Raw genomic sequence first — 26,927 nt, 5'->3', positions numbered from 1 at the left:
GCTTCGCATTGGAGACTGACGCGGTGGGGGAGTGGCCAAATATGAATCTGGAAGGCCAGAATAACGCTCACAGCGCGCGGCGCGCTCCATCTACTGACGCAAACGGAGAGGCAAGCAAGTAAAGCATTTTGATATTCATGCGTGGATTGTGGGCGAATTACATTTAAGAGATTGATTCTTTAGTACTTCTGATGCATATTAGTCCTATTTTCTTTTTAAAGTACTTGCTATATAAACAATAAATCACGACAATGATAATGATGTAGTGGTGTGGGGGTATTTTTAAGAACAACTGAGAAAAACGTCTGTTGAATTTTAAGGGGGAAATGCTTCAGACTACTAACAATAGATGTACCAACATAATGTGCACTTATTTCAGGGTGACATGAAATATTTTCCTTCTTTTTATGGTCCTCCTCTTCCTTTGCCTCACAATTCCTCCTCTTCTCCTTCTTTCAGCTCCTGCCCACCTCCTCTCTGTACAGAACAATGCCCCTGTCACAAGCAGCAGGGTTCAAAGGTCACAGACACAAGCGTTCTGCCTTGACCGTTCAGCCATGGCGACACTGCGACTGCTTGGCCCCAGAGATTAGGATGAATGTGGCATTTAAGTACCTGTGACGTCACCAGGAGCTATACAAAAGGCTACCAGTGTATTGCTATTGCATGCTGCTTCATAGTTCCCATAAAGTCCTCTTTCTATCCATGTCGCATTTTAAACCAGACATAGCCAGCGTTGTTGCGGATGAAAGGAGGCATAAAGAACAACAGGAGACATAGCTGCAGGCCAGAAAAATAAAACTGCAGTGCATTTAGAAAACTGTTCGGACAAAAGCAGAAACAACTCGGTCCAGTGAGAGCGTTTATGTTTGGAAAATGTTACATCACTGCCACTGGAGGGGTTCTTGTGTATTCTCTTCTAAACCAATGGTGCATGCGCACACTTTTGTTCAGTTCGGCAAAGCATAGCTCTGTAGGAAACCTCGTCTAATCCCCTCTCCCCGCTGCCCCTGGTCTCCAGCCGATGAATAATGGATCTTTCGACATCTGAGGGTCTCAAATGCATGGATTTATTGGGAGCAATATGGAGAGAATGTGATCTCTGTTTTTAAATGAATAAGACATTGACAGCTTTATTGCCATCTTATAGTCATTGCATGAAACGGAATGCCTGGATATATGTAGCCAAAGTCATTTGAGACCTTAACCCAAGGAACATCTGTAGTTCAGCAGGACGTAAAAGGGAAAAATGAGACCCCAACGAAACAAGCAGTAAAGCCTTAAGGTCGCTTGGGATGTTGTACACATGTCCTGACTGATTGGCCTAATTTCACCTTTTCATTTCCTGGTGTTCTGTCCTATAGCTGTACAAAAGGACTGTTCATTCAATCTACTGGCACCTGCTTTGACAACGTGAGCAAATGAAGGTCTTCATTGCAATGCATCTCCTTTGGGAGCCAAACTCTTCAAATATGTAAAGCTTTGACTCATTCTTTTCATTTCACCTATGCAGATATCAGTAACTGATTTTAAGGGGAAAAGAACAAAAGCCAGAAGGCCCCGTGGCTCTCCAGGACCAGGACTGAGTATCACTGCAGTAAAAAGACAAATGCACCCATATAAAGCAGGGGTATCCAGCCTTATCCGAAAAGGTCCAGTGTGGGTCCAGGTTTTTGTTTTAGCTCAGCGCCAAGACACCTAATTCTATATAAAGTCTTGACTGACGACCATGATTAGTTGAATCATGAATTTATTTTTTAAAAGGTTTTTGTTGCAAGATAAATGCTGCGCAACTGCTCTCATTTTAATGTGGGAACTTCCCACTGTTTCTAACAACGCCCATCATTCCCAGTACAACATTTAAAAATACGACAGCATGTCCACGGTAGTAAGTAATCAAACTGAATTTAACGTGTCGCTTGTAAACATCACTGTCAATCATCATCTGTGCTTAATTAGTGGCAATTAGATAGATCTAACGGTGTAATGGACCCGTACAGTAGCATTCATCACGGACAAACAGGCTGTCCTTCTCACGTTCGTCACTGCACAAACTCAATAGCTTACGAGAGAACGCATCTCCATTACTGTTGTATTTAGTCATACGTGTGAGAATAACTCATTTCCTCGTAAGGATACTGAAGTATAGGCTTAATATTGTGCATGTTGGACTCGACAGGGAAACGACGAAATCGGACTAGATGTGAAGCTTTGGTTCAATAACAAGAGTTATAATCCTATTTAAGGCTGTTATTGAGGTTCATGAAAAGGGTAATTTACCTGGTTAGCACAAACCTGCAAACCAGTGACAATGGACAGCCATTATTGTGTTGCATACCGTCTCATTTCATCCTGCTCTGAACCCTTTGGTTGTCTCCCGACAGTAGCTCAAAAACAAACCACTCATTCCAGATTAATATTTTATTCCCTTAAAAGGGCAACGAGGCGCTACACTCCAACAAACAGATCAGCCACAATTATTCATTAATCTAAGCGGTCAGAGGGCACCTGCAAATCTAGTTTCTGGGAATGAAAGGGTAGAAAACTAAATCCAGAGAAAAGTAGGCCTACATTATGACACACTCCTTAAGTGGCTTTAAACGTGGATTTTAGGCACACCAGGGCATTTTCACAGGGTATCATCTCCAAGCGCTCCCCGGGATACTTTTTAAGAGAGCACAAATCTACCCAGAACACCGTGCAATACGGGGCGGCTCAAAAGCAGCTAGAGCCATTTTCTGGCTATTAGGCAGTTCTCCTTGGCACTAAAAGCAGACCAAAACAGTCTAGAGGCTTTTGCCACACCCCCCACACAATTAAATTTTTTCCCTAACTTTGGAATGTCCACTTACGCAACAATGCGATGCTTGTGTCATCGTGCAGTCACCTGCGCCCACACTAGGAGGCGCGCTGCCAGGCCACCCAAGATTAAAATGAGGGACGCATCTCTCACCTACGACTAATGCTGCAAGCCTTATCTGCACAAGTGCACGTCACAGACCAACAGCAGCTCGCGAATTATTTCACACCCTAAGAGAGGAAACGCAGCTGAACTTTCACACAATTCACTGCCCATTCTAACTGAATGGCTACATCGCAGAGTCCCCCCCACTGCATTACAAGGTCCCCACAGGGATGTTTCCCATTGGTGTAAAGTGAATTTGATGTAAGACTAAATAACTAATCAGATATTATTTATTAGTGTTATACAACATGGCATCCTAAATTGGTCTGTTGTTGAAATTCTCAAGTCTCAAAAAAGCATGCACTCCTCACTCAACTTTAATTTAAAATAGTTCTTATTTTTATGCTCCAGTCATTTATTATTATGGTTCATTATATTTATTATTGTTTATAGTTATTAATATCAGTATCATCATCATCATCATCTTTACATATTGGAATTGGTCTGTGTAAGGACTGGTAAGGAAGTGTACACTTGTTTGAAAACACATCAGGAGTCCATTTTAGCTCAAGTACCCATGAACACACCGTGGAGGAGGACCTGGAGGTACTCTGAATAAATGAATTGTTTACGTTGCCATGGATATTCCACCAAATTCCAAAATCAAATGCGCATTAAGCAGTCGGCTGGATCAGAAGTCCTGTCCAACACATGGCTGCTTTGCTGTGGCATGCAAGTACAGTGGAGCGAGAAATCTACGTCTGCGTTTCCCTGCTCAAACTTCAGTCAATACACCGGTCACACAGCTCGGTTCCTTTCGTCAAATACATTTTTATTTCCTATAGCAATTCGCTTCATTAAATCATAGTAACTATCATATAATTATAACATTTAATAAGTCCTTTCAATAATGAAAGGCGTTTTTACACAAAATAAGAATGACATTGGTCAGATTGAACCGTGCAACTCCGTCTTGAGTTAAAATGGATTCGCCAAATATGTATGCATAATAACAATTGTAATAATATAATAACTGTAGTCATAGTAGTAATAATATTACACAGGAAAGTATTATATTTATATATAAATAATACACGTGGAAGTATTATATTTATATATAAATAAGAAATATCAAGTACAAACATTATTTACACGTTTAAAAGAACTGAAAGAGAGAGAATGCTCGTCCTCAGCTTCGACGCAGTAAACAGCCGAGGTCAGCTTCTTCCCCCCCTCACCAAGCAGACAGTTTATTCAGCTTCACCTAACGAGAAGACCTGTACATGAGCGTCAGTGTTCTTCAGCCACACCCCATAACTAGGCCTAGGCAAACTAACACTCCAGCAATAGAGGTAACAGACACTAACCAAATTTGGTACTTAACGTGATTTATAGATAAATTTAAAAAATGGCTAGAAATAAGAATCTTCTGAAAAAGTTAACAGCTGTTTTATTATTATTATTATTATTATTATTACTTATTTTTTAAATTAATCCAGCATTTCATAAGTGGTCTGAAGAAAAAGAAAAAAAACGTAAACTATCAGTTCTCCGAGTCAAGTCTTCCATACATAAAATCTCTGTGGGGGAAAAAAACAAACAAACAAACAAACAAACAAACAAAAAAGCAATTGTACAGCTTATTGGAGATGTTTTAAAAACATTTTCATACAAATCGACTTTTCGATATGCTGAACGTTTGGCAACACTGGCACAGTAATTGTCAGAGTCTACATGTCGTACAGTACCTTTACATTTCCAACATTTACAATTAAAATCGTTTGTCAAACAGGAACAAAAGAAAACGGCAAAAACGAAAACGAAAAAAAACAAAAAACATCCAAACACAACGAAAGTGTTGGGGTAACGTGGCAGACTGATCACGTGTTTATCTTCGGCCCCCGTTACACTGGCATTAAAACAGTCATCGCAAAACGTTTGCAAATCATGACCTGGGTTTTTTAGTTTTTTTTCTTTTCATTTTTTTAAAGGCAGCAAACATGACTTGCAAACAGATTTGCTTTAGGCTTACTGGTTCCATCACTACTGCACTGTGCAATTACAAAGAAAAACAAAATAGCAGTAATAAAAATAAAAAAAAGTCTAATCTATAATAATAATTAAAAAAGAAAAAAAAAAAAAAACTAAACGAGCAGAGGAAATAATACCCATGAGAGTTCACAGTTGTCGAATGTGCGGATGGGGTCCTTCTACAAGTTGACGAGCTCGTGGGCCACAAACTGTTTGAGCCGCTCCAGGTACTGTCCGTAGAGCTCCACGTCGTTGTGCCCCGCCCCCTCCACCCACAGCGGCTCCACGGGCCGCTGGCAGCGCTCGTACAGCGCCAGCCCGTGAGAGAAGTCTATGACCTCATCCTCCGTGCCGTGGATGATCAGCACGGGCGACGTCACCTTGGAGATCTTGTCGATGCTGTGGGGGGGGAGGGGAGGGGGGAGGGGGCGTAAGGATGAGAAATGCATTTGTACGCAGGCAACGGACGGACTCGTGACATGCTGGCACGCGCACACACACGCACACACACACACACACACGCACACACATGCACACACATGCACACACATGCACACACATGCACACACATGCACACAGATCCAAATACACATACACGCGCACACACACACCCACAAGCAGCAGCGCTGCGGTTGTGGTTGTTGTTATTTCCAGTTTTTGTCCAGCTGACGGGATTATGAGTGATGTACTGTGCAGCTGCTGGACAGCTGGGCTGAGGGGTGAGTGTAGAGTCCCCACTGGGACTGCGAAACAGGGATACACACTCGTCTGCTGTGCACACACACACACACACACACACACAAACACACACATACAATACAACATCCATTCACACCGCGTTTCAGCACCACAGCACCATCGGGAATTAACACACAAATTTATAACGGACACCTGGACATGTTCACTGAACGCTGTAGTAATGACTAATGCAGCGACTGCGGCTTCTCTCGGCATGCGAAACAGCAGGAGCGGCTCGCAGCGGCGCAAACAGACGCAGCGACGCAGGCAGGTACCCGGGCTGGCCTCGTTTATTTATACCGCCGCTATTAAAGGAGCGGTGCCTCAGCGCTTGCTCCCGCCTCGGCTCGTACCGCGTTCGTTTTTAACGGGATCCGTTTCCAGGGAACGGGCCGCTCTCGCGCCGTCCTGTAACGGACTCGCTGACCCCGCGTGCCACGCCCACATCCGCCGGAGTCCCGAAACACGAGAGAACGAGCCTTTATCGGCTGGCCGCGTCCCTGAGCCAATCACAGCGCGGGCTGGCGTGGTCGCTCAAGTTAAGGATATTTAACTGGAGCCCATTTAACTTCTGTTAGCAGTTAGCGAAGGCCCTGGATTGAGTCACACGGCTCACTGGCACCACACAACACCCTGCTGCTGCATAGCGCTCCGACTGACAGTCTGTAGGCAGCGTGGGTGTGATTTCATATTTGGACACTAGGGGGCAGTCCGTGATCACAGCAGGAATAATGCGGACGCGAGAAGCGTAGGTTTTTGTTACTGTACTGAACCCATTCCCCCCCCCCAGAGGAATCTGACACAGTGCTATTCTTGCTGCTTCTGCCAGTGCTGTAGTGGCTTTTTCTCACAGACACACACCCACACACACACACACACACACACACACACACACACACACAAACAATGCATTTGAGACCCAGCTTTGTCCTGAATGTGTAATCCAGTAAGTAGAACACTGGGTGGACACTAGAGCTAATGACACCATTTAGAAGAGGCTTTTATACATACATGGAACCCAAGACCTTCTTTTACAGTTGGGTGTGTGTGTGTGTGTGTGTGTGTGTTGGGAGTGCATGCGTGTGTACGGGGTGTGTGTATGCACACCTGCATGTGTGGTGTGGGTGATGATAGGTGTTGTGGGGTAATGTGTGTGTGTGTGTGTGGTCGAATTTGCGGTGTGTGTGTGTGTGTGTGTACTCACTTGGGGAAGGCATCGAAGCAGTAGGTCTCCTTCATGTCGGGGTTAGGGTTGTGTGTGTGTGCGCACGCGCGCGCGTGTGTGTGTGTACTCACTTGGGAAAGGCATCGAAGCAGTAGGTCTTTTGGTGTCGGGGTTAGGGTTAGGGTACGGTGTGTGTGTGTGTGTGTGTACTCACTTGGGAAAGGCATCGAAGCAGTAGGTCTTCTTGGTGTCGGGGGTTAGGGTTAGGGTACGGTGTGTGTGTGCGTGTGTGTGTGTGTGTGTGTGTGTGTACTCACTTGGGAAAGGCATCGAAGCAGTAGGTCTTCTTGGTGTCGGGGAAGGCCACCCTCATGCCGGAGGTGAGGGGGGAGTGCAGCACCACGGCGGCGCTCTCGTAGCGCGCGGCCAGGTCCACCGACGGCACCGTGCCGATGCTCTGCCCGTAAATGATCACGTTCTCCGGCCGGATGCCGTACCTGCGGCACGCGGGGAGGGGGGAGGGAGGGCGTTAGACACACACGCACGGACACGGACACACACAGGCATGTACACACACACAGGCACGCACATTCACACACACACACACGCGGGCCCCAGTTTGCTCAGCATTCAACAATCTCTTATCTTGTACAAAACTCAAGCTTTTCAACGACCTTCGAGGACAATGCTCAACATTCTCAATCTTCTCAACGACCTTGCTTGTGTATTATTTATCTTGGAACAGACTGTCGTGAAAAGTTAACAATGCATCTTTGATTAATAATTTTTAAAACAAAAAAAAAAAAAAAAAAAAAAAAAACATGTTTATTTAGAAACCAGCGTATTTACCGAATACTGCAGGCTTCGGGGAAATGAAACTAATGGTTCCCTCGAGTTCACAACAATCTTGGTGTTAAATGTTTGAGATGAGCAAAATTCAGTTCAGCAAAACACGTAACAGAAGCACTAATACCTAAAAACACCACTGAAGCATAGGCCATGGTGGTCAAAGACCCACGAGAGACCTGCAGTCACATGGAAGTGGCTCATCTTACCCATGAGGGTCAGAGGTCGTTAGAGAGGCTCGCTACAGAACCACCAGATACTCAGCTCTGTGTTCAATAACCACAGACCGTATCATATATATCAACAGCATACGCTACGCATTAATATACGGGCAAAATAGGGTATGGAGAATGCATTCACTCTTTTGCTACGTGTGCGTTATCAGTGCTGATAGGAGAGGCTCCATGCAGTATCCACTCTGGAGCGCAGACAGAATCTCTCTCCTGTCAGTTCGGGTCTGACCCCACTCTTCCTCCATCTTTGGGCCTGGTGGGTGGGTGGGGGGGGGGGGTGGGGTGAGGTTCAGGCAGAGACGGTGGGGGGGGAGGAGGTTAGGTCAGCAGAGGGATGGGGGTTGGGGGGGGGGTTGTGGGGGCGAGGGAGGTTGTGAGGTTCAAGCAGAGGGAGAGCTGTTGGAGGGGGTTTGGGGGAGGGGGGTGAGGGGGTTGTGAGGTTCAGGCAGAGCGAGAGCGTGCTGGAGGGGGTTATGGGGGGGGGCGAGGGGGGGGCAGTCTTGTGACCAGGCCCCGCTGGCTGCACACATTCCTGGGTTTATTAAAAAGAACGTGACCGGCACATCAGCTGAGATGCAAAGCCAGGGGGAAAGAGGAGTTCACAGGAGTCCAACCGCACAGAGGGCCAGGCTTCGGAGTCTGTGTATCGCACACGCACAGACAGTGGCCAGATTACAACACATTTACATACATCTCCAACACAAACCCACATCGGGGACAGGGGAACTTCCAAAACTCGCAGCGCATCCTCGCGCGGAATTCAGACGTGTTTTTAAGAGCAGTGCGGGCAAGGCCAGGGGCTCCCCAGTTTCTACCGGGCTCCCCAACTTCTAAAACCCAGGATCCAAGCTGAACACATTTCCGGTGGCTCAGCGCAAAATGTACGTAGCCTCCAGGTCCGAACAGAGGACAGAATAACTGCTTCTGGCTGTAATGCAGTGCTGAGTTTGATTTAAACAATGTCAGATGGGGGTTACAATGCAGAATAGTAGCCTGTGCAGCACAGCCCAGCCAACCAGTTTAACAGCTGACCAGCACATAAAGCCAACCAACAGAGCTAATCAATAGAATACAGCTATACAGTGTGTGTGTGGCGGTCTGTAATTTCTCTGGAGAAGGTCTACTGAATAATGCAGTGCACACACCCTCCCCTCTGCCCCACACAACGGCACCCCCATTCACCTCTGAGCAGAAACGTATGGAAGAATGACACCAATCCGCATGGCAAACCGTGCATACAGAGAGGAAAGAGTCGTTCATTACTGCACATCCCATAATACCCCCGCCCACCCCCAACCCCTCCCCCGTTCCAGCAGACAAACTATAAATGCCAGGCCCCATACCAACTGCACAGGATGCAAAGCTTCAAAATAACTTTTGTTTTTGTAGGAGCTTCAAACTGGGGAACTTAATGACCGAGAACCCAGAAGACCGATCGTCCAACGGCAGAGCAGTTAAGCCGGACAGCGCCATGATTGACATCCTGCCTGGCCAGTCATTTGAGAGTCCCAGTAGAGTTCAAAGTGACATTGAGAGGAGGGAAGATGGCTGACCTGCTCATAGGACAGTGCTGTGGAACCGCCCCACCCCCTCTCCCTGGGGGGCTGACTGAGGTGAATATTTAAAGATGAGCAGTCGGTGCAGACCGACTAATCACAACTGAAAGGCCGCAGAATCGACATGCCTTCACGGGTGATTCACAGGCCTTTCAGGCAGCCGAGCCCGAAGGACCAGGAGCAGCACCGCTGATCACAGATCCCCCTGCACACGGGGCTGCTCTTCGGAGAGCGACCGGGGATGCTCCGGAAACAGACCGCCAAGGCTCCGCCCCCTTCCCCGCCTTGCGCGAATCGGCACGCCCCACAGAACGCAAAAAAAAAAACGTCCATTTCGCAAAGCTACTGAGCCGGGCGTGAAAAAGAGCGACGGCTTCGTCAACAAAGGGGGAGGGGAAAAAACCCAGCGGTTAGAGGAAGCCGAAGCAGGAAACACCGCAGCAGAGTCGCTCGGCCTGCGCGGCTCGAACCCGACGACGCGCGGAGGACAGGCTCACCGCCACGCATCCGACTGACGGCTAAATTAGCTTCAGAGCTCCAGCGCTCTCACTGGCCGGGCCTTTAGCCCTGCTGCTGACACACAGAGAGCGGGGGAGGGCGTGCGAACGTACCGATGCGGTCCTCTCTCTGATATTGAGCCGCTGGCAGGCCAATCAGGCTGAGCCCTGGAGCTCCAGAGATCACCAGCGAGCGCAAACGTCCATTTTCCAGCCTTCGATTGCTTTAGATTGTCGCGCAGCGAGGTCACCAGGGGCAACCGGAGAAGGCCCACCAGAAGGCTACTATTATTAATTATTCATAACTCCCATCATGCCTCGCTTCCTGGGGGCCTCTCCCGCCGTCTCCTCGGAGACTCGAGCGGAGTCCGTGTCATTTGCTTTGCCTCTGCGTCGCGGGGGGTCAGAGGTCAAGGGTCAAAGCGTGTCAGCTAATGGCTATCGGCTTTCAAAAGAGACTGCTGAAAGAGCTTGTCCAATGTGTTGCACAAGAACACGTCAATAAATTCGGGTTCTTAACAAAACTCCCCCCACCCCCACCCCCTTTCCTCTTACAGAAATGAGAACTACATGTGACCTCCACTTCTTTCATTTAAAAAGGTTTCACTTTTTACCCTCAAAACATAATATCCAAATATTATTCATATCATATTCAAATTCACATTTGTATGTGTGCAATCACTTCAGCTGGTTCTTCGGTTGGCTTGGCGTCAGCTTGGCTCATTCTGCTGAGTTCAGTAAGTTTCACACTTGAATTGAAAATGAAACTTTCAGCGAGCATACTGGCCCAGGCTAGTGATTTTAGCCCACCCACAATCCCCTCTGCTTCATCAGGCCCCTCAAACAGCTGGTGCACGTAGGGCTTTAACAGAAGCAGCAATCAATGAGATTAAGCAGCACTGACTGATTCTTAACAGCGTAACAGGCTAGCTGATGGGCAATGCGACATGAATGTGAGAAAAACAATGTTACTGCTTACATCTCATTTTTAATTCAGTGAAAAGCAAAGAGAGCAAAATCTGTTTGTCTCCTGTGTCCTAGGAGTGCTTTCATGCTTACAAACGTCACCATCACTGGAACAATGAAGGAAGGAATGAATGAATGAACGAGTAAAAGAACATCTTGTCTGCAAACGCCCTTCAGTTCTGCCCTTGTTTGATCCTGTCAAACGCTAAGCAACGTCAACCGTTTCCCACACCGTCTGTCACGCAACAGACAGATAACACTGGTGAGTGACATCTTTCAGAAGGCCTGAGGTTTGCTGACGACGAACCGCGTGGGAGGGGTCAAAACCGTTGGCCCCGCCCACACTGGGAGGCGGTCTCGAGTCGAACAGATGCGTCCTCAGAACCGTGAAGAAAGAGCTTTTCTCACGCCTCGAGAACCCAGCGCTCCGACGCAAGCAGGGCTGAGCCCTCCAGCTCTCCCGCAGATCAGCGGATGAGGAAGCTACCACGGGTTTTTCTTCCCCCTGCCGCGTGCTTCCCTCAAACCCGCCGTCACGCTTTGTCTGCGCCGCCGCCGCCGCCGCCGTCGCCTGAGGACCCGACTGTACGCCCGTCGCCTAGCAACGGGTCAATATTTGACTCCAAGGATCGGCGGCGGCCTGGAGCGCCGCCAAGGCGAGAGACGGAGAGGAAATTACGGCGAGCGAACGGCGGGGAAGGCTGCCACGGCAACCGGCCGGATAGAGCCGGAGCCCGCAGACGCGCGCAGCGGGGACTCTCAAAACCCACCCCCAACCGCCTCCCACCCCCCCCGTCCCCCCCCAAAATATCCACCGTCCCCCACCACCTGTTTACCCAGTATCCCTGCCTTCAAAATAACCATCCTTCCCCACTCAAATACTCCCCCACCTAGCAAAACAATCCTGCTCAATCCCCCTCCCATACCCCAACTAGCTCAAAATCCCCCAACCATCCCTTACCCACAACTAGCTCAAAATCCCCCCAACCATCCCATTACCCCCACCTAGCTCAAAATCCCCCCAACCATTTACCCCACTAGCTCAAATCCCCCAACCTCCCTAGCTCAAAATCCCCCAACCATCTTCAGAATCCCACCTCCTCACCTAGCTCAAAATCCCCCAACCATCTTCACAGTCTAACCTACCCACCTAGCTCAAAATCCACCACCTCAATCTCCCCCATCCCTAGCCCACACTAGCCTCACATAACACGCTCTCCTACTCTAGTCCCCCATCTACCCCAACCCCCCCCCAACCCCCATTCAAGATTACACTCAGCCACCCAAAATTCCACCAGTGCCCATCCTACCTGCAACCCCCGCGCCAAGCTTGTTTCAAACACTACACTCATCTCCCCAGCCCCACAGCCACTATAAATCTCCCACGGCAAACTCCCGAAGCCGCCAGGTCCTGCATCTGAAGTTTACACAACGAGCTTACCGCCCGCACCCCGCCCCCCTCCACCACCCCCCCAGGCCACGCATGACACCTTCCACCTGGCAGCCAGACCGACCGAGCCGCTCCTGTCAGACGAGGCCCCTTCCGCGAGTTACCAGCGGCAACAAGAGCCGTCGTTACGGAGACCGTCACCCGGGGCCGCACGCTTGTAATCTCGCTCGGCAGGAAACGAAGAGGCGATTAATGACAAATTCCTTCCACCTTCCACAAAAGCCAAAACAAAACAAACCAACAAAAAAACCTGAAAAACAAGCTGCCTTCCCCTCACCCCTGTTTTACAGGAAAACTCAACTCAAACTCGTGACTTAACCAGGAACTTGGATTTAAAAAACAATGCATGCAAATTCTGGAAGTGAAGACTGCACCAAGGGCAGAATCCTAATTTAGCTCGTTGGAGAGCAGGAGTGATACAACTTTAATGAGCGCGCCTGAAATGAGTCACTGATTTTATTCAGAGAATCACGAGACTAGATTCTCATTCTGGGACTCATCTTTTCTTCTCTCCCATCCCCCCTCTGGCTACATCCTACCCTCTCTCAATCCAGCCGGCCTAACCCCGTCCCCTCTCTCCCTCTCTCTATCCTTCACTCCCTCTTTCATGTCTTTTTCTCCCATCTCCCCATCTCTGAACTCCAGTTTCGGTCCAGCTCCTCAACCATCCTGGTGTGAAAGTGACAAGCAGGTAACACTGACCATTTTTTTTTTTTGTTACACCCCCACACAGGTGACCAAATAAGCATTACCCCCCCCCCCCCCCACCTCAATGACAGAGCAAACCTGCGGGGGTCGGACCGGGACAGGCGACAGAGGTAACCTCCAAAGCTCCGTTTGGATAAAGACAGCTGCGGAACACGGACACAAACAGCAATTTGGGCAGATCACAGGGGGTCCCGCAGACTCCCACGTTAAAGGGGCGTGTGAAGGAGCCGCGCAGGTACACACAGGTGCGCCCGCTCAGCGGCCACGCCCGCTGACTCATCACACGCTCACCTGAGCTGACATCCAAACACGCGGAGGGCACGCCCTGCTGCTGACAAACATGCACATCCTTCAGAAACGCACACGCGCACGCGCGCGCGGAGAAACGAGTTACACTTCACACCCAACACGCGCGCACGCACGCACACCTGGAGAAACGAGTTCCACTTCACACCCAACACGCGCGCACGCACGCACGCACACCTGGAGAAACAAGTTACACTTCACACCAAACGTATACACACACCCACACACTACAAACGTCTGAAGAAACAAGTAACACCACTGTACCAAGTAATACAGAAACTCGCACACAGACAGACAGAGACACACACACCACTCTTTTCTTATCGCTGGATTACGTAACTGCAGCACTGCCCTGAACTCTAGCACACAGGACTGTAATTCACACAGAAAAGAAGACTTGGCTCTCTAAAATGAGGGGGGGGGGGGAATAAGGGCTCCAGTGGAGTCTCAGACCAGCGGGGGTGCAGGATGCTGTGGGACACGAGGGCTCCTCAGAAGCCCAGGCGCGCCTCTCCCAAACCCGCAATCCACAACCATGAAGAGACCAGGGTCACTGCTTTTAACCGCAAAAGAACCACACCATGAAGAGACCAGGCCCCCTGCTTCTAACCTGCTCCAACCTTCACACTGACCAATCGCACGCCCGTACACCCTGCGACCCCATTCCCATTGGCCGTCTGACGGTTGTTTCCAGGGAGATGCTCCGACGTGGCGCGGGAGGTTAAATCAAGCGCGGAACGCTCCTCCTTTAAGGCCGATGAGGAGGAGAAAACGGCCTCCTGCTTTCTGCGGGGGTGGGGGAACCCAAACGGGAGGCGCAGGGAGGCTCCTGTTGGGGGGGGGGGGGGGGGTGTTATACAGCCAGTGCAGAGCCATCTGAGCCACTCCAGGTCTTAACAGAAGCAGGCCGCCAGAATGGCACGTCTTTCGTTATCATTTCAAGCTTAATGCAGAAGCGCACACTGCTGGTTTAGGTGGTTCTGTCGGTAGTTTTGACCTAGAGAATGTGCAGCAGTCCGCCTCGGTTTGGAGCGAAGCAGAGCCAGTCATTCGTTTCCTATGGTGAAATTGGTTTGTATTCTGGCCATTTATCTCTCTTCTTACGAGGGCAGAGAGAGCGTAGAGGGCTCCCACTTAAAATGAAGAGCCTGACTGAAGCGGAATAACGAATGGGCGGAATGAGGAGAGAAGTCACGATGTCAGCAGTTTCAGGTCCGAGGCTGCCGTACATCAGCCAGTGATCCCCGCTCAGCGCGCTGGGCAATGTCACTCCACACAGAATATAAAAACACCGTCTGGCAACCGCACAGCTCTCTCCTCCTGGCCACTTAGCTCACATCTCTCTCACTGTGTCTCTGTTTCTCTCTCTCTCACACACACACACACACACACACACACACACACACAGGGAATCTTTACCACAGACAGCCCGGAGAACCTGTCAGTGACGCCTGCACGGCTCTCCTGAAGACGTTGTCCTGTCATACGCGGGAGCGCTGAAGGACAGCGTAGCAGCATAACACTTTACACTACGAGTGCTCCAGCCCTGCACAGAGAGGGGGGTACAGTACGCCACTCAGGAGAGGACTGCTCACCATCGCTGGTGTCACTCGCCAGGGTAAGTGAGCTGGGCTGATGAACTCAACACTCACTCTCCCTCTCGGTTTCCCTGTCCCCTACTGCACCCTCCCCCTCCACCCTCGCTCTCCTCCTCCTCCTCCACCATCTCCCCCTCCACCTCCACCCTCTCCCTCTACCCCTCCCCCACCACCCTCTCCCTCTACCCTCCCCTCCCCCCACCTCTCCTCTACCCCTCCCCACCACCTCTCCTCTACCCCTCCCCTCCCCTCCCCACCACCCTCTCCCTCTATCCTCTCCCTCCATCCTCCCCCACCACCCCCTCCCAGTCTCTGTACTGTAGTAGTCTTGGCAGGTGTTTCATTTCAGACTGCAGGCTTCAGTACACAAACAAAGAAACCGCTTCAGCTCACACATTTTTTACCCCACACTGGGGCAGATACCCCCTCTCTTTACCCCACACCAGAGCAGATGCCTCTTTACCCCACACCAGGGCATATGCCTCTCTTACCCCACACCAGGGCAGATAACCTCCTAAAAATGTATCAGCATGTCATTGCACAGGCAGAGTAGTTCTTTTTCAGCTGACCAGGTGGAAGTCACCTGCAAAGGCCAGCCCCACACTAGTCCTGTGTAGAGGGCTTTATGGGCCACAGCAAGGCTGAGAGACTGAAATGATGGGACTGAAACAGCCAGTCCCCCCCTATAGGGACAGAGCACAGAGGCAGCCAGCACCAGGCCAGGCTCTGCAGATGAATTTCAGGCCCCGAGGTAGAGCACTGACGGCAGAAGTTCACAGAGCAAGCAAACGTGTTAGAGTTCACACGGTCCACAGAAACTGGGGGAAAGGTCCCCTCCCCCACCAAAACCCCCCCCACCGCCTCAGCGGCCCTGCGCCAGTCCGAAGAAAGACAAAGCTTCTGTTCACTGCGGAGGTGTTGATTTAGGCAGCAGGTCCAGCCCTGTGTGTCTGTTCCCCCTCTCTCCCCTCCCCCCTTCTCCTTTCTTTGCTTAGAGTCCCTCGCTTTCTCTCTCCCACACTCGACTAATAAGAGCCGAACCCGTTTTTGTTCCAGACAGCCTTCGCTTTCCTCAGGGGGCCGAACCGAGACACTGGGGGGGCGGGGCACAGTGAGGCTTGGGGGCGGAGCTCTAACGCCACACTTCACTGCCAGGCCAGAGACAGGCAACAAACACTCTTACAGCGCTGCATTTTGGGTAATCCCCAGACACAGCACCAGCATCAGAGCTACCCGAAATGGTGAACAGTTACACGCCCGGATGGAAACACTCACGCACACACACTGACAGACAAGACACAGACAGAAGCACACACACACACACAGACACCACAAAACACAGTTTAGCCACAGCAGTAGCATCACTATGATCAAGGAGAGACTGTGTGCTTTTGATATGGAAACTAGAAGTGGGTCTGATTCATGTTCAAAGTCAGGGGGGCGGGGGGGGACGGAGGACTGCACTTCTCACCCCCACTCTTCCTTAAAACCTTCCTGGGGGGGGGGGGAGGGGGGGGCACCACTGGAAATGCAGTCGCTGCACAATGAAGCTACATGATCCACATGAATCTACTCTAGTGCAGGTACGTTCCAAGAAAAGGAGCTGGCTGTGGACCAGATGCATTTTCTGGAATGAAGAACCTCTGCCACACTGACCCGCGCATATTGACAAGCTTTCCAAGAAGCCTGCCGGTTATACTCCGCCTCTGCCCAGCGACCTATCAGGCCCGCTCACAGATGTGTGGTTTGAGAAAGAACGATGATCTATTAAAGCTTTTCTCACCCCCTCCTCCGGGTTGGAGTTCTCAATCACGCTAGCGCTGCAACGCTCACTGCAACCTCCACTGTCAGTTGGGCTGAGCACAGACATCAGAGCTCTACAGGGCTCCCGTATTAGGAGCGTTTGCTCCTGAGTACGGACGTGCGCTAACTGGAAAAATACACTAAAGAGCACGTCTACTAACTGGGATGCTGTAACTGTGCTCCTAAATTCTTGGGAGCTCAGAGCACATACACACCTCGTGTTTGCACGAGCTCTAATCCAAAGCAGGGCGTGGCAGCCACAGCTTCTCAACTCATCACAGTTGGCACGGTGGGCAGGATGTGGGCATGAATCAGGGGCTAGACGCTACATGTATAACTCAGACAAACCTGCAGTTGCCCGACTGACCAGCAGGGGGCCGGCGGCATGCAGCGAGACGTCGTCGCCCGGCCCGAATGGAACCCTCCCGTCCCCGGACGCCGCTGGACCGCAGCGCGGGTCGACCCGCAGGGCTGCCGACCGCAGCCGCCACTGGCACGGTCCCCAAACCAAAACGCGCGATGAACGGTCGATCTGTTTTTGCGCTGCACTGCAACTCGCAGCCACAAGCAGCATTTTATTACCAAATTCAGTTAGCGCTTGATTTATCGAAAATATATTTTTAAAGGACATGTGGGAGGGGGGCAGTTAACCGAGCTGACTGCTGTAATTCCAGATCTGAGTTTAGCCTAATTGGCATCTGAGATTTAAGCATCCAAGGAAGACAGGTAGGCCGCTTCCTCTGGGAAACGTTAAAGCAGGACGTACTGTACCACAAACACACACACTTTTTACACTCATTTATAAATGGTTTGATCTCATAACCTCATCATGAATGCCTTTTAAACGGTAATTCCCTTTAATTCATTTTTAAATCTATGACGAAATAAACACCTAGGGGGGAAAATTCCTAATATCTGCAATGTAAAATAAGTTTAGAAAAGTAAAATTGAAATACAGATTTTGCCCCTTTTAACAGGCAGAAAGACGACGCCCATGGGTCACGTGATCTGAATGACATCAGACTCCACATATGTGCATTACAATCTGTGGCCAGTATGTCAACAGAAACTGAGCGTGTTACACCATTGCACAAACTCTGAAGCAACTTCCCACTGTTAACCCAATCGAGACAGCAATTCTGAGCAGAGAGCCGTTTCTGTACTACACTACCCACAAGACACTGGAGTCTCGTCTTAAGCAGTCAGAACGTCCTTAAGCGATCGATAAATAGCCGACGGGTGAAAATAGAGTATGAAACAACTTAGACGGACCCGCGCAGCGCCGCGTAAATTCTTCAACCCCCCCCGCCGTTCGAGTGCCTGCTTTCGCTAGCGGTCTGCTGGCGGGCTTCGAATGGACATCGGCGCCAGCGAAGAGAAACCGTCCCTCTGGAAACCGGACACAGCCCCGGAATCCCGATCGCTAAACAAGCAGGGAGCCACTCGAGCGAGGCCGGCTCCTCCCCCAGACTGCTGGGAGGAAAGCGCGGCTCGTTCAGCCAGACGAGGGAACAGGCAGTTCTGTTCTCCCGCGCTCCGCGCAGTCCAGCCTCTGTACGGCCTCTCACCGACTCCCTCTCAGCATCCCCAACAGAAAGACGGAGAGAGTACCAGGCCAGATACCCTACTGAAAGACAGAGAGAACAGGACCAAATACCTACAAAGGACCAAGATACCCATGACAAGACCCTAACGAAATAACAGGAAAAGAGTATACAGGACCAAGATACCCCTAACAGAAAGGACAAGAGAAAGAGAGTATATACAGCCAAGACACCCTAACAGAAAAGACAAGAAAGAAAGTATATAGAGCCAAGATACACTAACAGAAAGGACAAGAAAATAGAAAGAGTATATAGGTCCAAGATACCCTAAACAGAAAGGCCCAAAAGACAAAGAAAGTATATAGCCCCAAGATATTCCTGTGGCAGTCCTCCTGAAACATGACGCCCCAGAGCCCATTTCTGATTCATCTGAGCATATTTCTACACTGCACGCCGTCTCCGCGAGCCAGCTTTTCCAGGAACTGGCAGGAGAAAAAAAACTGAAAGATTATGTCATTTCATATTCTCTGCCAATTAAATCATCTGCCTACTTTAAAGCCACCGTAACTCCCCAACCCCCACTCCGCTTAACTGAAATCCCATGCGCTCTCTCCCAGTATCCTGATAATTAGATAAAGTCCAGTATTCTTGTACTTTGACCAAATAAGATTAGAGTGACAATTTTCTGCGTGTAAGAGAGACGACAGGAATCAAACACAGAAATAAAACGCATCTGGTGAAGACGGAGGCCTTCAGACTGCTCAGCATTGAGCTCTGGCCTGACATAACAGGCAGGGGGTTGGGGGGGGGGGGGGGTTTATCAGCTGCAGAGAGAATCCAGTGCTCCAGCAATGTGCTCGGTCACTGCCCGGCAGGGGAATCGGGGGATGTCCACACGCCCAGCCAGCCAATGGAGCGGTCCGACTCGTTTTTCCACTGGCTCACTTTTCAGTTTAAAAAAAAAAAAAAAAAAGGTAAACACGAGCCCGTGCATTAATCAGTTGGCCCCAAACAGTCAAGCGGTTTCCCCAAACGAGGCAGCCGTGCTGCTGGAACACAGATGAGAATCAATGAGGTTAGCCCTCCCGGACACTGATGACCCGTTCCTCACTCCACAAAAAACGGAGTCACACAGCAGCGAGAGCTTTCCTGGGGCGGGGAGGGGGGCTGGGGTGTTGCCAGGGTACCAGGGCCCCCGGGCAACCCCCCACCCCCCAGCCAGCATCAAAAAGAGATCAATTCACGATCACCGGCTTAATGTGCAAAACTCCATGAAGCATCTGGCGGATTGCACTGGTGGGGAAATCGACAGGAGGGATATCAAAATGCCAAAAGCCGAACTTACCCTTGTGATGTACATGTGGGTATGCAGCCACTCCCCGCCGGATCAGTTTTTGTTGTGTAAACTAAAGCATCGCAAGATAGTTCAGCAAATGTTTTCACACAGCAAGTTTAGTGAATGTTCACACAGCAAGTTCAGCAAATGATTTCACAAAGAAAGTTTTTTTGTTTTTAAAAAAAATGAAAATCTGTGTGACTTAGAGGCGCGTGCACACACACACGCACGCACGCAGTGACGCAGCAGTATGGTGTGAGAAACAGGAGAGGTCAGCTGTTCTCTCTGCGTGTGACCACAGCAGACTCTGAGGGCCTTGTTTTCTAAAACACCCCCCACCCCCCCTCCCCTCCCAATACACAAGTTACACCACAGCTGTGAGCGCCAGGCCCCAGGATGACATCAGCAGGACCCACCCTTTCAGCGATCCCAATGGAAACAGATTACCCCCCCACCCCGCCCCCCTGTTACTGCAACAGGCCCATTCATTTTAATGCTCAACCAATCAGCTTCCTAGGTTGGGGGTCTCTACGATTGGCTAGTCAGGCAATGTGCAATGTGGGCATGTTCTGGGCAAGACACAATCACTTAATTTAAAAAAAAAAAAAAAAGCTAACTTGAACTAAAAAATACAAAGCCTTTAAAATGTTCCCACCCCCACACACACACACAGATGGGTTACCTAAGGACTATCCAACAACAGACATAGATTAACATGGCCCTCCAACCAAGAGAGCTGCCACACCAGGACCACGGCACCATGGCCCATGGAATCAGTTAGGCCTGCACTGTGGCTTATTTCCAATTACAGAGCGCGAGGGAGAAGAAAACAAACCGAATAAAATAACAGGCCTCAGGCGGTAGTTCACCCCTCTATTAAAACTTAAAGACCTTGTGCATGGAAATACCACCACGGCAGGAGGAGAGAGAGCCCGCTTAGAAGAAAAAAAAAAGAAAGAAAGAAAGAAAGAAAAAATAGCCGCACTGAGGTGGAACGGCTATTCATCTCGCTGCTCGCTGCAGAGAATGAAACCAGTGGCGTGAAAGCCAGCGTGTACGTTTGCAGAAGCGTCCGGGCTTATGCAATTCCTGGAGACCGCTGTTCATTTGCCTGCCCACAACAGGCGTGGGAGCAGCGACAACACACACACGCAATACAGCTGGGTTCGGTACGCCGAGTGTGTGTTGTGCATGCGTGTCCGTGCGCGTTGTGTTTGCGAGTGTGCACGGGTGTGCTTGTTTGTATCCACGTCAGTATTATAGAAGAAGCATAACCCGCTGCTGAGGATTTGAGACCCTTCCTTGCCACATGCTTTAGCACATAGCTGCTCCTGAACAGCATCTAAAGCCCGTGCATTTCTACTTCATTTGCATATTCATGCACATGCAGACCTGGGCTGGAGGGGGATGGGGCAGCTCGTTTTATTCAGGCAGGATCAGAAAACAAGAAAAGGACTCATCTTTAGTGTGGGACCGAAAAACTCGCTCGCAAATAACAAGAAACCAAATGACTAAACATGCAATTATCGAGAGAGAAATTCTCACAGCTGCATGCTATGCTTATGAGTTAGTGCCCGTGCAGAGTTACCACCCAATACGTCTGTTAACTGCACAACACAAAATGCAGTACGCGTTTGGCCCATTCAAACCCCCAATTTACTCAAGAACAGAGTATTCTCAGAGCAATCCACGAAAAAGGCAGGCAGGCGTGGTATTGCCAGAAAGGTGGGGGAAACCACTCCTTTAAAGATTCATTTTTTTTAGTTCTCCACCTGACAATCAAGTTACACAATAACCCATATAAATCTTACTGCCAAAATGTGCAGATTCATTTCAGAAAAAGCTTAGGGGGGGGAAAGAAAAAAGAAAACATCCACCCATCCTCTGCAAGAGGATAATGTGAACAGTGGAATGCTGCCAGAAGTCATTGAGAAAAAAGGCAGCAGGGAGAGATTTCAGTAAATTTGGGGAAGACATTTTGAAAAAGTTCACGCTCGGCGGTAAACACAAGCTAGTGGCCAACGGCCACAAAGTCCCATAAAAAAGCCCCATAAGTCACACATGAACTGGCTTCATGCACCAGTGAGAAGCTCCTATAGGAATCCACAGAATCAGAAAGGTGAAGCTGTCTCCAGTTCTCGTATATCTCCATGTGCCCTACCACCTCTGGGATCGAGACGTGACTTGCACCGTTTCCGACGCCTGGTGAGGACCCCTTACGCAATATCAAAGAAAGCAAAGGCCAGGCTGGGACTGAAGAGCCCATTCAGATTGACAGATCTCACCCACCGCACCGCACTGCGCTGAAACAGGAGACCGGGGGCTGGACGTGGGTGGAAGGGGGCCGGCCTTCCAGTCAGGTCAAGCTAGCATAGGGCCGGAATCATTAAAACCCATCAGAGCAGAGGAAACGCAAAGACCTCGGGGGGGGGGGGGGAGGGGAGGGGAGGGGCAGGGCAAGAGGCGGAAGTCTGCAATGAACGAAAAAGGCCACGGCTGGGGATGGAGAGAAGGGAGGCCGTCCCCAACGGGACCCTGACAGGACTCCAGCAGGGTTTAGAGGGACGGAAAGGGGTGGTGAGGCAGGGATTGGTTAAAAAAATAAATAAATAAATAAATAAAAAATTAATTTAAAAAAAAAATGAAATGTGAAAGCGAAGCGGTCGGCTTACCGCGTCCTCAGGGCGTGCCACGCGGCGTCCACGTCGGCGTACAGGTTCTTCTCGGACGGCTTGCCCGAGCTGGCGCCGTAGCCCGAGTAGTCGTAGGAGAAGACGTTGCAGTTGATGCGCGAGCCCAGGCCGATGTAGAAGCTGCTCATCTGGCCCAGGTCCACCGCGTTGCCGTGCGAGAAGAGCAGCGTGAACTTGGCGTTGGGCGAGCAGCGGACGAACATGCAGGCGATGCGGCTGCCGCGGGCCGTGCGCGTCATGAAGCACTCGATGGCGTCCCTCTCGCGGGCCGAGTACTGCCAGTCGGCGCGCTCCGACAGGTGCAGCGTCCAGCGGGAGCCGCTCTCGTCCGAGATGACCGTGTAGGTGGGGTCCGGGGGCAGGAAGGCCAGCTTGGAGGCGATCTTGCTGGGGCACGGCGGGCAGCAGAACAAGCAGCACAGCTCGCTCAGGGACAGGTGGTTCATTTTCTACTCTGAAAAGAAAAGGGAAAAACCAAATAAAGACCGTGTTTTCAGGGCCCGAACGTCGGCGAGGTGCGGGCCAGAGGTCCTATTTAACCAAGAGACGCACACGTTTCCGGGTTACGTCCCTCAAACGGTGTACATAATTAAGGTCGGGTACTGGCAGGGAACTGAATCCTAAATCCTGAATAAACAAAGGCAGGAGAACACAGTCTACAATTCATTTATTTCTCAGTGTCCCTGAAAAGAGACAAGCTTGCACTGAAATCAGTTACAGTGCTACTATGCCCACGTACGAACCTATTTTAAGCCCCGCCCATACGGGACATCAGCCAATTATTCTTTCACATCAAGGAGGAAGTGCTAGCTGCACTAGGAGTGCCTACACATCACAAGGCTGAATGACAAAACGAACGTCATACATTTTCCTTCACGGCAATGATCGTCTTGGTTGCGATGTGGATTTATCCTGCGGGTATTCCACAAAGGACTGTGCTTGCTGAACACTTAGTCAATACAGGAATGTAACATAGCTTCTATGACGCTAAGCTAAAAACCTAAATAGGCTCATTTCAAAAGTGCAATCTACAGGGTGTAAATCTCCCCCAGACCAGGCCAAATAGCAATTAGGCTCCATTTGCAGAAAATGGCGTTGTACTCGACCAGTCAAATGAGGCATTCCTCATGTTCAAAAAGAGAAGCTACCTTGATAAAAGAACCCATTGGCACTGCGGCCGGAAGCTGGGCCATGCGTTACAATGCAACACCATGGAGGTGAATTAACATAGTAACCTGAGCGATGTGCCAGTGAGTACATTCTTTTCTACAGTCGACGGAATAAACCAGAAGCATCAGTGCACTGTGCGTGACAGATGAGATAAAACATTTACTATGTTCACCACTCGAAACAAACAGGGAACGTAGCGATTAACCAAGGCCTCTACAGAATGTCTACCTTCTGCCGAGCAACCGGCACGTTTTTTTTCTTTTCATATTTACAAGACGATTCACTTGAGTTCACCCATAGCCAATTAGGCTGATCATTATGCCTGCCTAGAAGTACCTTCCTCAACTGCTTCCCCCTTTAACCTTTCTACTTGCTCTGAAACCTCTTTTTAGTAAAACAGACCCTGGAGGTGTTCATTTCTCTGGCATTCACTATTCAAATATTATGGATCTAGGTTATAGAGTTATCAAACAGCTAAAACAACTTCACTCGCTTGTTTAAATTAATTTTTGTATTTTTCTTTTTCTTTTTTAAACACAAAATGTGTCTACAACGGACACGCTGAACAGGCCCAACGAGAAAGGCACAAACATTCTCTTTGTGAAACGCACAGAATGCGTATGCAAATGAGTTAATCCATTAGCGCTCTTCTCCCAGAAGCGCATGCTCCGCACAAGCTTTTCTCCACGTATCTTCCAGCGGAATTCAAAAGCAGACCTGCACAAAATAATGGCTGGCCTAGGAAGTGTTGGGGGAGGAGGGGGGTTAATGCATGAAGTCTTCAGTGTGCAACACCGTTTCTTTGGCTCTCGTGAAAACATAAAATTCAAGCTGCAGTTCAAACAAGGGCTAACAATACCGCCACTATATTCCCATTGCTCAAAGGACAGACTGTTTGCCTTTGCAAAAGTAAAAGATTTCATGCCCAACAATAGCAGGGGGGGGGGGGGGGATCTAAAATGACTTCAATTAATAAAAGTATGCTGGTAATGGGCAAAAGGACTAGAAAGCAGCAAATATCAATATGACAGTGCAATATGAATGTTATGCATTGACCTTGGTATTAGTGTTCCATTTCCACAGAGACAAATGTACACTGTTCATTTCATTATGAAATTAAATAAAAAAATGAATGGGTCCATTCTTGTATTAAACAAAAACAAATATGAAATATGAAAACGTGCCTATAAATACACATTTCTGTCTCCCAAGCAGACTTCAACGTTTGAAAAAATGACACGAGTTAACCCACCAGTTTCTTCTGCGCTTCGTACTGAAGCGCATTGTAGCGATATGACTGGGTTTCCTGTCTCGAATGAAACATTCGCAATCTCGTGATTACTGAAATATCAACCGATTTTGAAAGGCGTTTGAGCAACTGCCGAGTAGCACTGGCAGCAGGTACAAAACCGTCCCGTTGCACAGAACACGGAACGCCAGAGACGTAAACAGACTCAAAAGTAAGACCCTACGTCCAAAAAGCAGGTCAATGTTGTTTCCAAGTGCAGGCTATGATGAAACCAGGACCCCAGGCCTGTGGAGGAGGGGGGGGCTTCGGGACTGCAGTTTTTCACGCCAAGGAGTGAAACAGAAGCTGCCAAAAGATCTCTAGAGGGAATTAAACGAGATGACAATCTATTCTGGTGTTCCTGATGCATGACAGAAGCGATGACTCCTTGGTTAGCAGGCTTTCCATCTACATCAAAGCACACATGAAATTACTATTCTTACAATTCTAGATGAGCACCTATCCAGCAAAATGCAAATATGCATGAGTAAAGTGTCACCAACTAACTTACACGTATGAGAGCTATTTTTAAATTAGCTAGGAATAAAACACACATTCCAGTCTCCGTTACCCTTTACGCCCTGTAGTCTTCGGATGGTGCCAAAACGTCTTCACCATAACTCGTTAATTCGGGGGTGTCTCAGCCGTTTCAAGGACTGCTTTCATTCTGAACCCCAAAATAAAATTTGCATAACTTAACAAGTGCTAAGCAACTAGCTATTACAGATAAGGTTAATTCCGCGTCTCTCCAACACGCTACTGAAATAAATTCAGTCCAGCTAATAAAAATGTCCGCACTAACTTCATTAGGTAACGAACGCAAGTTAGCACATTGGCTTACTTTATCGGGCGGTTTATTTGACATTGACATATGGGCGAAATGACGGTCACAACATAGACGGTCACAACATAAACTAGTACACAACTACATTTTGAGAATTCGTAATAATCCCGAAAGAGCTTCAAGAAATAGTTGTCCTAAATTGCATTACCAAGAATAGATTTGGTTTGATACCAGGCGAAGGAGAACATTGGCTATAACGTCAGACCCATAGCTAGCTAGCCAACTTCCTTAAACACAAATAACGCTAGGTAACGCTCCTGTACGCAAAGCAAATATAACTTCGGTTGGCCCAGCTAGCAGGCTAGACCTATTAGCCAGCCTAGCTTTGCAAAGAACAAAGCTGACTATTATTGGAAACAGCTGACCAAAACGCGGTACTGAAAGGATAGCTGGAAAATGACTAACGTTGTTACTCAATCTCGACAGCTACCTAGCCAATTAGCAAGGCAATGTCCACGTATTAATTGGTAAACTGAAGTACCCAGCTCAAGACACAAGCGAATCAATAGAATTTTATCGGTCTAAATTAAATGTAAAAAAATAAAAATAAAACAGTGGACAGCTATCCTAGTTACACACATATCTACGATTGTGCAGTTGCTTTAAGACTAGCTATGGTTACCTCAGATAACGTTAGACACAAACCTCAAGCGTCCCGCAGAATCAGATTTGGATGATGGTGTTCAGAGCAGCAGACCCTGTAACTGCTTAGCGCTAACCGGCAAAGACAACCCTTTACCCTTTCTGCTATCGCTAGACGTCGTCTCGTATCTCTTTTGTAGGAGCCACACACCACGGCTCGTTCCTCTGTCCGTTTCGCGAAGACAGCCAACCGCTTGCAGAATCGACCCAAACCAAGCTCCGGCTTTTTGTTATCAATCAATCTTGTAAACATGTGGTCCAGTTAGCTAGTTATACACTTCATAAAACGGTAGAAACGATGATGGTAGTGCTTCAAATAGCATTCGCCAAAACCCTTGTTATCAATCCCGTCTTTAGTTTCAATTTCAGCTCCACAGCAGACAATAACCACCTTGGTATCGGCTTTTCTCACAAGATCACCGCCTTCTTCTGTTTTCATAGAAGAAACTGTGCAGGCAAAAACAGGAAAATTAAAGCCTCTTTAACCAATAAGAATTGACAGGCGTGAACGAGGACCAATGATAGCCATTATTAAAGGTACAATAAGGTGGGTACAATGCGTTTAGAGTGTCACCTACGAGAACCAATAAAATACTACAACGGTAGAG

The 26,927-nt window shown here is 49.1% G+C and overlaps 1 protein-coding gene across 5 annotated transcripts; it reads right to left on the bottom strand.

The window, feature by feature from the left end:
- Nucleotides 1–3,716: 3,716 nt before the first annotated feature.
- abhd17b (abhydrolase domain containing 17B, depalmitoylase) lies at nt 3,717–26,858 on the bottom strand. 5 transcript variants are annotated; one of them, XM_064296861.1, is made up of 4 exons: nt 26,711–26,858; nt 22,355–22,829; nt 7,157–7,336; nt 3,717–5,335 (listed from the first exon to the last, which is right to left on the bottom strand). In XM_064296861.1, the coding sequence occupies exons 2-4, from the start codon at nt 22,819–22,821 to the stop codon at nt 5,116–5,118; spliced, it is 867 nt and encodes a 288-aa protein (XP_064152931.1). In that variant the 5' UTR covers nt 22,822–22,829; nt 26,711–26,858; the 3' UTR covers nt 3,717–5,115. The 5 variants fall into 5 exon arrangements, with proteins under 5 accessions (XP_064152931.1, XP_064152932.1, XP_064152930.1 ...); XM_064296862.1 differs by having other exon boundaries at nt 26,300–26,792; XM_064296860.1 differs by having other exon boundaries at nt 26,323–26,788.
- Nucleotides 26,859–26,927: the final 69 nt, after the last annotated feature.

Source organism: Anguilla rostrata, chromosome 10, assembly GCF_018555375.3.
Source record: "Anguilla rostrata isolate EN2019 chromosome 10, ASM1855537v3, whole genome shotgun sequence".
Taxonomy (NCBI): Eukaryota; Metazoa; Chordata; class Actinopteri; order Anguilliformes; family Anguillidae; genus Anguilla; species Anguilla rostrata.
This window is presented reverse-complemented; position numbering and strand designations above follow the sequence as displayed.

Bases quoted from the DNA above. Each gene is read 5' to 3' on its own strand.
- abhd17b (XM_064296861.1), bottom strand. From the start codon at position 22,821: ATGAACCACCTGTCCCTGAGCGAGCTGTGCTGCTTGTTCTGCTGCCCG. The intron at 7,337-22,354 runs GTAAGCCGACCG...CGCGTGCCGCAG, and splicing joins TGGCACGCCCTGAGGACGCG to GTACGGCATCCGGCCGGAGA. The intron at 5,336-7,156 runs GTGAGTACACAC...CCCCCCCCACAG, and splicing joins TGCTTCGATGCCTTTCCCAA to CATCGACAAGATCTCCAAGG.